The 17322-nt window shown below is 43.8% G+C and overlaps 1 protein-coding gene across 1 annotated transcript; it reads right to left on the bottom strand.

Moving 5' to 3' along the window:
- Positions 1-1713: 1713 nt before the first annotated feature.
- Positions 1714-16052, bottom strand: NPPC (natriuretic peptide C). The gene is made up of 3 exons (XM_040349696.1): positions 15812-16052; positions 6797-7084; positions 1714-3219 (listed from the first exon to the last, which is right to left on the bottom strand). The coding sequence occupies exons 1-2, from the start codon at positions 15902-15904 to the stop codon at positions 6821-6823; spliced, it is 357 nt and encodes a 118-aa protein (XP_040205630.1). The 5' UTR covers positions 15905-16052; the 3' UTR covers positions 1714-3219; positions 6797-6820.
- Between the last annotated feature and the right edge of the window lie 1270 nt (positions 16053-17322).

Raw genomic sequence — 17322 nt, 5'->3', positions numbered from 1 at the left:
CAGCACTATATGCAGACACTTTTATATAAGCTGGTTTATTGTTGAGTTAATGCGTTTACTTAGAGTAGGATTATTATTTTTTGCATCCAAGTAACAAAGGCATAGTCTAAACCAGGGGTCTCCAAACACAGGGCTAGTTTATTATACTTTAGCCCTGGTTCACATTGGTACGATTTGACATGCGATATGACATGTCAAATCGGCGGCATTTGCCGGCAATGGCACCATCCTAATCAGTGCGACGCCACGTCTATGGCGCTGCACCGATTTTAAAAAGTCGTTTCTGTACTACTTTTTGTGATTTTGGGCTACGATTTACATTGACATTGTGCAGAAACCTGAAATCGCGTCCGAAATCGGGACTGACAAGCGGAAGTGAAGTCGTACGAGTTTAGCTAAACTCACATAGCTTCATTCCCGCAGCCCAGTGTGAACCTGGGCTGAGGCTGGGTTCGCACTATTGCGAATTGGATGTGGGTTTCACCGCATCGAATTCGCATGACAGGAGATTGTGAACGGCTCTTAATGGAGCTGATTCACACATCTCCGAAGCGGCTCCGGTGTGAATTACACAGGAGTCCTGTGTATCTTCTGGTCTGTATCAGGTCCAAAAATTCAGACAAAAATTTGGACTGAAATCAGACCTGAATGGGGACCCACTGGACCCCCTGCTGTGAGCTATGTGCTGCGGTGTGAACCTAGCCTACGACCTTGAATGGCCAGACTGTGGCCAGTGGGTGTAGAAAATGTCCTGACATCGGTAACAATGCCCCATCAGTGGTGTCGGTGGTAGGAATAGTGCTTCATCATTGGTGTCAGTGGGAAGAATAGTGTCTCACCATTGGTGTCAGTGGGAGGAATGGTGCCCTATCATTGGTGTCAGGCCTCGTACACACGACCGAACATGTCTGCTGAAACTGGTCCGCGGACCAGTTTCCGCGGACATGTCCGACCGTGTGTACGGCCTAGCGGACCAGATTCCTGGCCGAGCGGACAGGTTTCCAGCGGACAAAAGTTTCTTAGCATGCTAAGAAACTTGTCCGCTGGAAAGCTGTCCGTCGGACATGTCTGATGGTCAGTATGACTCATCGGACATGTCCGCTGGTTATGACGTATAACCAGCGGCCCGAAATCCCCCGCATGCGTCGAAATGATTTGACGCATGCGTCAGAGAACGTCGGTGTCGTATACGTCACTGCATTCTCTGTCCACGGGGATTTTGGTCTGATGGTGTGTACACACGTCAGACCAAAATCTCCGAGCGGACATGTCCGATGAAAACGGTCCGCGGACCGTTTTTATCGGACATGTTCGCTCGTCTGTACAAGGCCTCAGTGTTAGGAATAGTGCCTCATCATTGCTGTCAGTAGGAGGAATGGTGCCCGATCATTGGTGTCAGTGTTTGGAATAGTGCCCCACTGTCGGTGTAAGTGGCAGAAATGATGCCCCATTGTTAATCTCAGTGGGAGGAATAGTGCCCCAAGAGCCGGATATAAGCAAGCACGGGCCACAGTTTGGAGACCACTGGTCTAAACTATATCTCCTCTTGAACTCATTGACTCAGGCCTGCTAATGTATAGCTGGCAAATCAATGTATGTGTGATGTGCAGTCCTGTATCTCTGTTTCCAAAATGATGCTGAGCTTCAGTAATAAAATAAGTAACTAAGCAGTAAAATGTCTCAGAACCGAGAAATAAAGACAGATTACAGATGTACATGGAATGAAGTTTTCTTCACTTTGTTTCTTTTATCTTAAAACGTTTCAACTATTTAGGACAAAATGTTACAATGTTTGACCCCGTTCATTTAATTACATAAATAAAAGTTCTTTATAAATATCTCTTTATAAACAATATAAATAGCTTTACAACATAAATACAATGATGCAAGGTGAGACTTTACATATAGCTCTGTCAGACCCCCCCTCCCCTCCCGCACCATGTATACAAGTACCCCAGGAGACATAATCCTTGCACTGCTGGATTGGGTCTCTCTGACAAAGCTTGTGGGCTTCCCAATGTAAATCATGGAGTGAATACAGACTTCATGTGTGCTTTGCCTATTCGGTCTAGTGTGTCTGAGACAGCTTCACTCAAACCCTTTGCATACAGATTGATTTTTGTCCAAATCTGACTATGTAGTTACCTATACCAGATAGTTATCTCTGGGCAGTGGCAGGATCTTATGAGTTCTGAAACGTTACATAATTGTATACACTTTATTAGTATACTTTTATTAGTCCAGCATGAGCTGGGATGACCTAGGGCTATTGTCTAAATTCACATTACTTCCTTACTAGACCATTTGTGCAAGTGCACATGTAATGTTAGTGCATCATGTTGGCTGGAACCCCTATGAATTACATTTCCACAGCTGCAAGTCATTCTACATACAGTAATTCCCTGTTTTACTATAATAATTTGCAGCTCTGTAACAAAGCTAAAAATAAAAACACAAAAAAAAAAAAAACATTGCGTGCATATCATTTAGAACATTGGAGCTTATTTACTTGGCCACAAGACCAGGGTAAAACTGACATTAAACTAACAGACATGTTTCAAAATCATTAAGCAGCCACTAAAGTTTCAAGACCGACCATTCTCCCAGAAAAGTACTATGGCCTTCTTTTTTGTATAGCTGGATAAGCAAAACTGACCTCTCTGGAAGAGGCTGGTCATTAATATAGACATGGCCAGTTGGTAAACCACAATGTGTTGCCTCATTACAGTAGCTCAAACACTTCTTTCTAAAGACTACATTGAGCTGTCAATGGTTAAATCTCAGTTTAGAGACAGGTATGTGATGATGTAACTGTAACCTGGGGAGGATTTCCATGCGGCTGAGACATCAACAGACCATGATTTAGGAATGTTTTTTTTTTTTGCACATACAGAGCCTAGTCACCCTACATGTGAAGAACATGAGTGAAAGTCTGCTTGGCCACCTAAAAGGTGAAGCATGTGTCTGAACACTGATATGTAAACATCTAGGCAGCCCTCGTTACAGATATGTACACAGAACGCACACGTATGGCTCTTGTGTGCTGGGAACAAAACGAAGACAGACAAGTGGTAACAGCAGGTCCTATGTCCCATCGTACCGGCCCGTCCCCCCAATGCGGAATCTTTGGCTTCTGGAAACGTAAGATTCTCAGCTGGGTGTCTACACTAAGACAGGATAATGACCAGTGATCAGAAAACCGTTGTCAGTGCTGGGAGCCTGGAAGAGAAAAGACTTTGGATTAGTATTGTTATTAGTGCAAGGCAAGCCAGGTTTCTGACTTCTCTCATGCAGCACTTCAAGGCTTGTAACAGCACATGGAAAATACAGATGGAATTATGATCCTAGTTATTAATAACACAGCCCCAGGATTTTCACTGCCAGAAGCCTGGGAAGCACAGCTCTGGCCTCAAATCATTCATTTTCCTCGAGTTGTCACTGTATTCCTCCCACAGGCTGCAAGCAAACCCTGTACCTATAGCCCGAGTTTTAGCTGTACAGTTGGTACAGACCTCCTCAGTTCTCCCCTTTTTACCAACCCTGTTTTTTTACATCCTCCTTCAGACACACAGTGGAGATAATTCTGCATATATTTCAGTCTACATTATATTGATGATTAAATCAGTATTAAAATGATATTAAAGTCTTGTTTTTTTTTGTTTAAAAATAACAAGCATGTCATACCCGCTCTGTGCAGTGGTTTTTCATAGAGCAGCCTAGATCCTCCTCTTTTGGGGTTCCATGCCGGCGCTTCTGGCCCCTCCCCTCTGCCAAGTGCCCCCACAGCAAGCAGTTTGCTATGGGGGCACCCGAGCCGAGCCGCTACTCTGTGTGTCCATTCAGAGAGGGAGCCGCAGATCAGCCCCAACCCTTCTCTCTCCCCTTATTGCCTCACTGACGCCATTGGCTCCTGCTGCTGGGTCTCAGCCAATCAGGAAGGAGAGCCTGGACAGCCAGGGCTCTCGTGCAACATCACTGGGTCGAGATGGGGCTCAGGTAAGTATGAGGGGGGCTGCTGCACACTGAAGGTTTTTTTTATCCTAAAGCATAGAATGCATTAAAGGAGAAGTCCAGCCTGAGATTGTTAGGCTGGGCTTCTCCTCTGGGTCACAGGAGTGCAATTTGTTTTGCACTCCTGTGACTCGTTTTCAGTACAGAGCCATCTGAAGTCCGCTCTCTGCTGACGTCACAGGACTCAGTCCAGGCACCACGTCATCATGACAATAAAGTCTTAGCGAGCCGCTGGGAGCCTGAGACAACCGCTTTCACCCCTTCACAGCTCAGTGCTCCAGTGAGCGCGGGGGGGGGGGGGATTGGGGCAGAGCGGAGAGCTGCTGATTGACAGTCATCAGCTCTCTGCTCGGGGAGCTGTGAGAACCGAATTATTGGCAATGTTCGATGGCTCGGTTCTCAGTACAGAGGCGACGGGGACAGATGCAGCATCGGACTGATGCTACATCCACCTAGGTAAGTATGATTCTGGGGGAAAAAAACATATTCTTCTCTTTTAAGGTAAAAAAATAACTTCTGCCTTTAGAACCACTTTAAACCTAACTTTAAAAAAATGTAATATATGGCAGCTTACTAATCATTAGATGTGGGGGCTGCATTAGTTTTCATAATTTTAGGCTTTTTTCTCTCTGTTTTCACTTGGTGATCTGGCTAGTAACACACCTCCTGTATTAGAGTGCCCCCACTTTGGATGAAGGAGCACATAAGGCACTATTGGACAGCAGCATTGCCAATCTGGGGGAGGGGGTGTTAGATGCACTAGCAGATTTAAATACACTAACAAATTAAAGCCAAACTACAGCTAATACTTTATAAGCAGGTTCAGCAAACAGCTTTTTTTTTTATCCTTGGAATAAGGGATTTACATAAATAAATCAAAGATGATCATTGTAAGCACCCCTGTCAAACCCCTGGTTTGTCTCATCCCTGTAACTGCTACATATGCAGGAGCTCTTTTTCTGTTGAAAAATAACAGACTTACTGACTGAATCACCAGGTGAAAATAAAAGAAACAACGCCTAACAAAGAAAACTGATGCAGCCATTACATTATTGGTAAGCTGAAATATAAGGGTTTAATACCACTTAACTGAACTCCAGGCAGACAATAAAGACACAAATACAGCAGCAATGTAAATGCAAGCAGTGTAAGGACCTGGATTTGACTTGGTATTGGCCTTTTGCAGTCCTTGTACAGTAAAGTTCAGACTGGGGGAGGGTGAAGTAGCAAAGAATTCAATTAGTTGTGTTTCAATGCTGAAAGGAGGGGAGAGCAGAGTGACAGACAAATGAGCTCATCGGTCTTCTGCTTGTCCTTTGGCTGGGGGAGGGGAGGAGACTTGTAATTGTTACTGGACTGCAGCAGAGAAAAAATTAGGTCTCCTGCCCTGCCAGAAAGGGCTGTACTGTGTGGCAGAGCTGTTTAAATCTCAGGACTGAAAGGACAGAAATACAAATCCTTTAGCTGGTAAAACAGCTAATTTATATGTAATGTATCTGTGTATTGGGATGTTTGCCTGAAGTTAAGCTTTAAAGTACCAAAGACTGAGAGTAAGGCCCCATACACACGAGAGAATTTATCCGCGGATACGGTCCAGCGGACCGTTTCCACGGATAAATCCTCTCAAAGATTTCCGCAGATTTCTATGCGATGGAGTGTACACACCATCGCATTGAAATCCGCGCGGAAATCCTCTGGCGATGACGTGTCGCGCCGTCGCCGCGATTATGACGCGGCGACGGGCGCGACGCTGTCATATAAGGAATTCCACGCATGCGTCAAATCATTACGACGCGTGCGGGGAATCCCTTTGGACGGATGGATCCGGTGAGTCTGTACAGACGAGCGGATCCATCTGTTGGGATGGATTCCAGCAGATGGATTTGTTGTGCATGTCAGCAAATATCCGATCTGCTGGAATCCATCCCAGAGGAGATTTCTCCGCGGAAACAGATCCGCTGGCGTGTACACACCATAGGATCTATCTGCAGAAACCCATTTGCTGGGATTTATTTGCGGATGGATTCTATCGTGTGTATGGGGCCTAAGGGCTACATATGCCCAGACCGGCTGGGAATCTGCACCCTGGGGTCTTATCAAGGTATAAGAAGCTACTGCGGGAAAAACTATCAGTAAGGTCTTTTTAGACTGAAACGCGTCAGTGTTGGCTGTTCTATGGAACCTTTGACTCTTTTGAAACAATAAGGAAGATAAAGGACGATTAAGTCAGGGACAAGGTGAATATAAAAATATTCACCCTGTCGCTGACTTTATGGTGATTTGGACTACTGCGGGACTAAGCCTTCCCATAATCAACCCAAAACTAAAACATCAGCTTTCTATGGACAAATGATTTACATTTATCAGATATTTTTAATTTACTCCCATGTTTAACAGGATCTGCAAATACCATTGTTTAATTAATTGCTGATTAGTCAGCAATGGCACTACAAGTGCTTTCTACAGTCTACACTATAATGGTGTTGATCTTGCCCCAGGCCCGACTTAGTTACGTTTTGTATAGTGCAATTTTACATGGTATACAGTTCAGCATTGCACACACATAGTACTGGCGTGCACATGAACAACTACCTTTTATTAACAACATATACAGAAAAGATACATAACGCTATTTGGAAGTTATAATGTGCACAAGAATAATATTGATGCTACTGTGTTGTAGTGAGTAGTGGAGAAGAAATACTCGAGTATTACATGTGTAATATATCTATTAGAGCATGCAGAAAAAAAGAAAGAAAAAAACAATATAGTAGTTCTTACTAACCACCACAAGATGGCGCTCCAGCTTCTAGCACCCTAAACCACTCATGGCTCCAATGCGGTCCAACTTTAGACCAAAGCAGCCCTTGGATATGCCTTTCTTGTTGATGCCCTTAAATTTGCGGGAATTGGGGTGTTCGTTGAGTAGTCTGGTCCAAGCTGCCCGTGAGCGGGTATCAGCACGAATGTCCCTCAAAAGACGAGCACGAGTTTTGGGGTCAATGCTTCGTTCTCCCCTTTCTCCAGAAACTAAATATTCAGCTAATTCCTCTCCCAGCAATGCACGCAGTGACTGCAAGAAAAAGGGAATCCATTAGATACAAGGAATCAGAGATGCAAGGAATCAGAGATACAAGGAATCAGAAATACAAGGAATCAGAGATGCAAGGAATCAGAGATGCAAGGAAACAGAGATACAAGGAATCAATTAGGGATACGAGGAATCAGAGATGCAAGGAATCAGATGGAAGGAATCAATTAGGGATACGAGGAATCAGAGATGCAAGGAATCAAGAGATACAAGGAATCAGAGATGCAAGGAAACAGAGATGCAAGGAATCAGGGATGCAAGGAATCAATTAGGGATACGAGGAATCAGAAATACAAGGAATCAGATGCAAGGAATCAATTAGACATAGGGGGAATCCGAGATGCAAGGTATCAGAAATACAAGGAATCAGAGATACAAGGAATCAATTAGGGATACAAGGAATCAGAGATGCAAGGAATCAACTAGGGATACGAGGAATCAAAAATACTAGGAATCAGATGCAAGGAATCAATTAGGAATCAGAGATGCAAGGTATCAGAGATACAAGGAATCAGAAATACAAGGAATCAGAGATGCAAGGAATCAATTAGGCATAGGAGGAATCAGAGATGCAAGGAATCAATTAGGCATAGGAGGAATCAGAGATGCAATGAATCAGAGATGCATGGAAATGGAGTTACACGGAATCGGAGATGTAAGGAATCAGAGATGCAAGGAATCAATTAGGCATAGGAGGAATCAGAGATGCAAGGAATCAATTAGGCATAGGAGGAATCAGAGATGCAATGAATCAGAGATGCATGGAAATGGAGTTACACGGAATCGGAGATGTAAGGAATCAGAGATGCAAGGAATCAATTAGAGATACAAGGAATAAGAAGGGATCGGATACAAGGAATCAGAGGTGCAAGGATTCAGGGATGCAAGGAATCAATTAGAGATACAAGGAATAAGAAGGGATCCGATACAAGGAATCAGAGATGCAAGGGATCAATTAGAGATACAAGGAGAAGGAATCAGAGATACAAGGAATCAGGGATGCAAGGAATCAATTAGAGATACAAGGAATCAGAAGGAATCAGAGATACAAGGAATCAGAAGGAATCAGAGATACAAGGAATCAGAGATACAAGGAATCAGAAGGAATCAGAGATGCAAGGGATCGGAGATATGAGGAATCAAACAGGAAAAAGGTTCAAGATTATTCGTTTAAAAAAAATGGACAATGAGCTACTTATATGTTTAAATAAGTCAGATGATGGGCTAGCATGGGTAAGGATGACATAGTATCATGCTATCCTACCCTAGAAATAACTAAGATCGTCTATGGCAACCTAAAATCTACTAACGTAATGTGGCCTGGAAGGAACTAAGCAATGAGATGTGCGACTAGCTCAGGATAAATGTCATGTACAGTATTCTGTTGTCAATTTACAATACACATCCCTGTAGAGCTCCCGTGCAGGAGCCAGAGCGTTTCAGGTGCTTGTAGGTTGCTTTGACTTGCCATGCTTCAAGCTGCTTCTGATCGGCATTTACTTGCTTCTTAGTGGTCCCTAAAAATGCTTCAAAATGCTTCTGATCTAAATTTACTTTCTTCTTCTTAGTGGTCCCTAAAAATGCATCAAACTGTCTATGATCTGCATGTACTTGCTTCTTAGTGGTCCCTAAAACGTTTCGGGCTGCTTCTAAGCTGCACTTGCTTGCCTCTGAGTGTCTGATAAAAAGAAGGCTCCAAACTGCTTCCAAGTTGCTTTGAAGTGCTATAAATTGCTTGGATATTGACATGTATAAGTAAGAAAGGTAAGAACACCTGCAAAAATCCCATAAGAGTCAGTTCATCCGAATGAGAAATTGGTGGACCTTTGGAATTATTGCTATGAATTACCTATAGGTGTGACGGCATCAATACGTTGCCAGCCACCAGAGTCCCCAATACACCCCAGCCATGAAAAAGCTAAGAAGGCGAACGATACCATCTAATATTGGCATTAGAATGGGGAGGAATGTTGGAACTGAGGTGCAGTCACCTCTGAAGCCAATGGAAGACTGATCCCAAAACTAAAAGAAATGTGAATGGATAGTCTGAGCCCTGGTGCAGAAGCCAGAATACATGAATGGAGCCTGATTGGGATGCACGCCTGGTTTGGGACTGTGTTGTGGGCTACAGGGAAGGCAAGACTACATTTCACCTTCAATTCCATGCAGTCCCCGAGAGCTCCGGACTTGGAATAGACTTTCCATTGCTAATCTGTGATATCTAAATTGGTTAACTAAGAGATAACTTGATAAAGGGCCAATTGCCCTTGAGAAGTCATCGCCTGCTTTCTAGTATCAAATAGAGAACAACATAACCTGTTCACACCCACTGCTTATAAATAGGGGGATAGAGAGCAATAAAAAGTTTTATTTCTGGACTGCCACAAGTCCCAGTTTGCTGACTAGGTGGTGGACTCTGAGCTGAAAGCTGTCACTCTATGAGATCATGTGTTTCTTCACCTAGTTACCTGACAATGATATACGTGCTCTATTTACCATATAGGAAAGGTAGGCACACGCCTGACAGCCCAGCAGCACGTCAACACAAATCAATTGTTCTTACTAGTTGTCATGTGTTTTGCTGACTTCAATGTCTGCATTTTCCTACTAAAGTCCCTGATCCTGACACTAGATCTCCCCACTAAAGTCCCTGATCCTGATACTAGATCTCCCCACTAAAGTCCCTGATCCTGATACTAGATCTCCCCACTAAAGTCCTTGATCCTGATACTAGATCTCCCCACTAAAGTCCCTGATCCTGATTCTAGATCTCACCACTAAAGTCCCTGATCCTGATTCTAGATCTCCCCACTAAAGTCCCTGATCCTGATACTAGATCTCCCCACTAAAGTCCCTGATCCTGATACTAGATCTCCCCACTAAAGTCCCTGATCCTGATACTAGATCTCCCCACTAAAGTCCTTGATCCTGATACTAGATCTCCCCACTAAAGTCCCTGATCCTGATTCTAGATCTCACCACTAAAGTCCCTGATCCTGATTCTAGATCTCCCCACTAAAGTCCCTGATCCTGATACTAGATCTCCCCACTAAAGTCCCTGATCCTGATACTAGATCTCCCCACTAAAGTCCCCGACCCTGATTCTAGATCTCCATAATAAAATCCCTGATCCTGATACTAGATCTCCCCACTAAAGTCCCTGATCCTGATACTAGATCTCCCCACTAAAGTCCCTGATCCTGATTCTAGATCTCCCCACTAAAGTCCCTGATCCTGATTCTAGATCTCCCTAATAAAATCCCTGATCCTGATTCTAGATCTCCCTAATAAAATCCCTGATCCTGATACTAGATCTCCAGACTAAAAATCCTGATTCTGATATTGGATCCCCTTGTTAAAGTCCCTGATCCTGATACTAGATCTCCCCACTAAAGTCCCTGATCCTGATTCTAGATCTCCCTAATAAAATCCCTGATCCTGATACTAGATCTCCAGACTAAAGTCCCTGATCTGGATTCTAGATCTCCCTAATAAAATCCCTGATCCTGATACTAGATCTCCAGACTAAAAATCCTGATTCTGATATTGGATCCCCTTGTTAAAGTCCCTGATCCTGATACTATTTATCTACCCACTAAAGTCTCTGATCCTGATACTATATATCTACCCACTAAAGTCCCAGATCCTGATACTAGATCTCCCTACTAAAGTCCCTGATCCTGATACTACTGTAGACCTCTCTATTAAAGTTCCTGTTCCTGATACCAGATCTCCCCACTAAAGTCCCGATCCTAACACTAGACCTCCCTACTAATGTCCCCTTATTCTGATACTAGATCTCCCCACTAAAGTCCCTGATCCTGATACTATAGATCCCCTCACTAAAGTCCCTGGTTCTCGATCTCCATGATAAAGTCCCTGATCCTAATAGGAAACCTCCCCGCCAAAGTCCCTGATCCTGATACTACAGTAGACCTCTCTACTAAAGTTCCTGTTCCTGATACCAGATCTCCCCACTGAAGTCCCCGATCCTAATACTAGACCTCCCTACTAATGTCCCTTATCCTGGTACTAGATCTCCCCACTAAAGTCCATGATTCGGATACTAGACCTCTTTAAAGTTCCTGACCTTGATACTATAGATCCCCTCACTAAAGTCCCTGACCCTATAGACCCCCCCCCCCCCACACACACACTAAAATCCCTTACCCTGATACTATAGATTCTTCCACTAAAGTTCCTGACCCTGATACTAGACCTCCCTATACTGAAGTCTCTAATCCTGACAGTAGACCTCCCTACTAAAGTCACTTATCCTGATACTAGATCTCACCACTAAAGTTCCTGATTCTGATACTAGACCTCACTACTAAAGTCGATTACCTTGATACTCTAGACCCCCCCCCCACTAAAGTCCCTGACCCTGATACTATAGACCCCCCCCCCCCCACACACACACACACTAAAATCCCTGACCCTGATACTATAGATTCTTCCACTAAAGTTCCTGACCCTGATACTAGATCTCCCTATACTGAAGTCCCTGATCCTGATACCAGACCTCCCTACTAAAGTCCCTAATCCTGATTCTAGACCTCCCATCTAAAGTCCCCGATCCTGATATCAGACCTCACTATACCGAAGTCCCCGATCCCGACAGTAGACCTCCCTACTAAAGTCCCTGATCCTGATATCAGACCTCCCTACTAAAGTCCCCGATCCTGATACCAGACCTCCCTACTAAAGTCCCTGATCCTGATATCAGACCTCCCATCTAAAGTCCCCGATCCTGATACCAGACCTCCCTACTAAAGTCCCTGATCCTGATACTAGACCTCCCATCTAAAGTCCCTGATCCTGATACTAGACCTCCCATCTAAAGTCCCTGATCCTGATACTAGACCTCCCATCTAAAGTCCCTGATCCTGATACTAGACCTCCCATCTAAAGTCCCTGATCCTGATACTAGACCTCCCATCTAAAGTCCCCGATCCTGATATCAAACCTCCCTACTAAAGTCCCTGATCCTGATACTAGACCTCCCACCTAAAGTCCCCGATCCTGATATCAGACCTCACTATACCGAAGTCCCCGATCCTGACAGTAGACCTCCCTACTAAAGTCCCCGATCCTGATACCAGACCTTACTATACCGAAGTCCCCGATCCTGACAGTAGACCTCCCTACTAAAGTCCCCGATCCTGATATCAGACCTCACTATACCGAAGTCCCCGATCCTGACAGTAGACCTCCCTACTAAAGTCCCCGATCCTGCACAGACCTCACTATACCGAAGTCCCCGATCCTGACAGTAGACCTCCCTACTAAAGTCCCTGATCCTGATATCAGACCTCACTATACCGAAGTCCCCGATCCTGACAGTAGACCTCCCATCTAAAGTCCCTGATCCTGATACTAGACCTCCCTACTAAAGTCCCTGATCCTGATACTAGACCTCCCAAAGTCCCCGATCCTGATATCAGACCTCCCTACTAAAGTCCCTGATCCTGATACTAGACCTCCCACCTAAAGTCCCCGATCCTGATATCAGACCTCACTATACCGAAGTCCCCGATCCTGACAGTAGACCTCCCTACTAAAGTCCCCGATCCTGATACACTCCCTATCTTGGTGTCTCACTTCTGCCGCATACAGAATAAAATAACGGGAACAACCTCTGATTATATATCTTGCTCTTTCCCATTTCTAACATAGAATTACATAACAAACCTGATAAAAGAAGGATACGAGTTTTGGGGCAGCGCCAAGTCCCAATTTCTACTCGCAGTGATAGTTTGCCATTGAGATATATTGTAAGTCAGGGTCACAGTTGCTCAGAACAATCTATCAACGTGACTGCGGTGATAATTGGGTGACTTACTCATTCATCCACTGACAGTAGCAGTTTTCAGCAATACATTTCGTTTTATACAGCAGAAGCTTGTATTGACAGCACTACCTTGTCTATGGTGTAAGTGCGGAGTGACAGCTGGCACAGCACAGCACCTTAAGAGTTTACACTCCCAGTGGTTTAATTTAAGCAAAGGAATTATTATCATGAAGGACAAGGAAAAGTTAATGCCTTGGGCTCTAGCTATTTATCTGCCTGGCACTTGCATGCTGCATCTGCGCTACAGAGTGCCCTATGATTTAAATATAATGTCAGACAGCCACCTGCTAAACTAATTTGGGAAGCTCGTTAAGGAAATATCATTTATATCTCTTGCCTTTCTCCCATCCCCTCTCTTTATTTATACCTATACCAATAACTTTATTAAATGCATTGCTTATGGTGAATCTGGTTTACTTGTATTGTATTTTAGATGCATAGACTATGATTTAGGATACAGGATATACTGATTTCAGGGTAACCCTAGCATGATGATCTATCTACATACAGCCAACTTCTTTTAGGACAATGGATTTGTTAAGGATCTGTCTCAGTTTTTCCACTTAAAAAGATCAGTTCCCAAGGGATAGCCTATGTTGTTACACAATGATAACATTTTTTCAACCATCTGCTTTTATGAACTCCCAATTCTCCATAAGCGCATCCTCTGGTACCCAGCCAGACACCTGGAATCTCCATGAGAACTCTAATATGTTGCCTGGGCCAAATAATTCTAGAGGTCTAAATGGGTGGTCCACCAGTCACCTCTAAGCTTCTTTCTGGTCACCTCTGTGATACTCTACAGTCACAGTGAAGAACATGTTGGTAGTCAGTTACTATGTTTAAATCCTGCTATACATACCCTATGCTATGATTAGTACACTATATCTGCATGGAGTTTGCACAGTGCTTGTGTGGGTTTCCCCCCACACTCCTTTAAGCATGCTGGTGGGTTTACTGGCACCTGTCCTAGAAGGTGTAAGTAAATGTGAGGTGGGGACCTTAGATTGTAAGCTCCGCAGGGGCTGAATGTACAATATGTAATTGTCTGCGCTATACTTACAATACAGTGTATTTATCTGAATGTACCATCAACTTTGGATATTCTAATATATAAAATGCAGAGTTTACTTATCGCTGGGTTCCATCTGCAATATACAATTTGTCCTTAGGCCACTTGTCATATCTGCAAGTGATAAGTTCAATTGGAGCATTGTTCGTCATACTAGGGGTAGTAAACATTTATAAACACACACAGCTGGTCACTATCAGTCCTAAAGGTTTGTATATATATATATATATATATATATATATATATATATACACACACACACACACACACACATATATATATATATATATATATATATATATATATATATATATATATATATATATATATATATATATATACATATATACATACATACATACATACACAAACACACACACACACACACACACACACACACACACACATACACACATATATATATATATAGATCCTACACTTAGGATCCTTCCCTTTCCTCCTAAATTCTCTACTCTTGGTTAAGGTTCCTTCCCTTTTCTCCGCAGACAGGGGAAGGATTCCTTCTCTGAGAGTACTTTGGTACTCTAATCCTTAAACTATAGGGCGTACCCTTTCCAAAAATCCTGGGCATTCTCAATGATAACAGACCATCTTGTCTAAAGGAAAACTACCAAAAAAACTTTGCATTTTTTTTTTGTTCCCCCCAAGCTTCCAAGCTTCTAAACTCTGCGATGTCCTCTTCTGAACCTCCCTTGCAAAAAGTTCTTGGCTCTACCTGACCCATACAAGCTGTCCACATGCTTTGTGTGTCCCAAGCATCCCTACACACTTCTATGGGGAAATCTCATGTGTGACACAGCAGTACAGGAGATGGTAATGAGGGCAATTCCGAACAGAACACTATAAGAGGCAATAGGGTCTCCCCAAACCCTGTATACACCTTTAATCTGATGATACAAAAACTAGCTTTATTAAAGTATTCAATCATTAGAATCGGGCAGTGATGGGGAAAGTGGGGTAGTAGTTGTCAATTACAGGTATGTTTGCCTATTACAGAACATCAAAGTGATATCTACCAGCATGCAGGAGAACATCTGCAGCCAGTAAATAGAGTTCAAATGCTCTGCCAACGTTATCCAGGTAAAATGAGATGACTGTGCATTGCCAGCCTACAATGGTAGCATTCCAGGTAGAATCTCAGGCATCCACTGGGGTTGATTTACTAAAACTGGAGAGCGCAACATCTGGTGCAGCTCTGCATAGAAACCAATCAGCTTCCAGGTTTTATTGTTGAAGATTAATTGAACAAGTTGAAGTTAGAAGCTGATTGGCTATCAGATTTTGCACTCTTGTCTCCGCTTTTAGTAAATTAGCCTCCACTTGCTCCATGTCTAAGGCAAAATTGTTAATATTCTTCATTCTATCTGTCCATCTTGCATCGTGTATACTATATGTATTTATCTATAACTATTAGCTACCTACCTATCTGTCTGTCTGTCTATCCATTCAACCATTATCTGTCAGTCTAACCGTCATTCATTCATTGATTATCTGTCAGTATATTTCTCTATCCATTGATGATCTGTCAGTTTGTCTATCTATCTATAGTAGTGATTGGAGAGTGCATCCACCTGTCACCTGTTCATTCCCAGACACACATCCGCCTCCCTGTGTCCCCAGGACAGGAAACCTTATTGATCCCAGGCTGGGGACTGGCACAAAGTGTGGGAAAGTTCTCTGATGACTACAGCGGAAAGAGTGACTGAACACACTGTGAACTCCAAGAAAGTAGCAATAAGTTGAGACACTCCAGGTGCCCACTTACCTTCTGATGTGCCTGGGATACAGGTTTAGCCTCTGTCCTTAGACACAGTACAGCCAGTACAAGTCCACATCCAACGATATGACAGAAGTGCATCCTGACTCTAGGACTCAGTCGTTCGGCGTATCCTCAGATCCTCAAGTGTTGGAGCAATAACAATTCAGCTAGCACAAGAGCTGAGAATGACTTTGGATCCCTCCTCCTCCTCCTCCTCGTTCCTTTGCTTCTGTAACACTCATATCAACACCCCATTCATTTTATAAAGCCATGGCGGTGACGTCACCTTACAGATAGGAGGTTCGCTGCTTGGAACTCTTTCTTTGTTTACTGATCAGAATGGGAGGGACTGGGATAAATCAGGGTGCCCCAATGTCCTCCCTATCCCTCCTGAGCAGTCTGCACCAGGAACCTCAGGGGTTAACCTCTCCCTGGCACTTTCCAAAATCTGCTTTCTTCATTAAAATAAAAGGGAAACACAAAGCAGAGATGTTTCAACATACATTGTGGAAAACAGGGGGAGCAGTCTAGTCTGGGGTTCTCAGACCCATATTTCTCCCCTGAATTGTCTAATTACCGGACCATTCTCCTCTCCTTCTGGCATCTTCTGCCTGGGACTCTACTGATGGTCGGAATCCTCTAGGCTGGCTTTCTCGTTATGGGACTTTATTCCTGGGGAAGAGCTTCATCAGAGAGGACCGAGGGCATGGAAGGCTTTACAACTCTGCGAGGACTCACTCAGGGACTTATAGTTCTTGTATACTGTGCGAGGACTCACTCAGGGACTCACTCAGGGACTCACTCAGGGACTCGCTCAGGGACTTATAGTTCTTGTATACTGTGCGAGGACTCACTCAGGGACTCACTCAGGGACTCGCTCAGGGACTTATAGTTCTTGTATACTGTGCGAGGACTCACTCAGGGACTCACTCAGGGACTCACTCAGGGACTCGCTCAGGGACTTATAGTTCTTGTATACTGTGCGAGGACTCACTCAGGGACTCACTCAGGGACTCGCTCAGGGACTTATAGTTCTTGTATACTGTGCGAGGACTCACTCAGGGACTCACTCAGGGACTCGCTCAGGGACTTATAGTTCTTGTATACTGTGCGAGGACTCACTCAGGGACTCACTCAGGGACTCGCTCAGGGACTTATAGTTCTTGTATACTGTGCGGGGACTCACTCAGGGACTTATAGTTCTTGTATACTGTGCGACCCATGATTTATAGTATACTACTACTTGTATACTGTGCGAGGACTCACTGATGGTGTACTATGATTTATAGTATACTGTGCGAGGACTCACTGATGGTGTACTATGATTTATAGTATACTGTGCGAAGACTCACTGTTGGTGTACAGTGGGGCTTATAGTATACTACTACTTGTACTCATATGGTACTAGTTGTATACTCTACTATGATATTCAGAAAGCATTGGTGAGAGGACCAGAGCCCCCCCCCCCATCTTTATCTCCTTGCCTCTCCACTTTCTCTTCCTCTTCCCTTCTTCCT

Source organism: Rana temporaria, chromosome 4, assembly GCF_905171775.1.
Source record: "Rana temporaria chromosome 4, aRanTem1.1, whole genome shotgun sequence".
In the NCBI taxonomy this organism is placed as follows: domain Eukaryota; kingdom Metazoa; phylum Chordata; class Amphibia; order Anura; family Ranidae; genus Rana; species Rana temporaria.
Note: the sequence above shows the minus strand (reverse complement) of the source record. Positions and strands in the feature narration are given on the sequence as shown.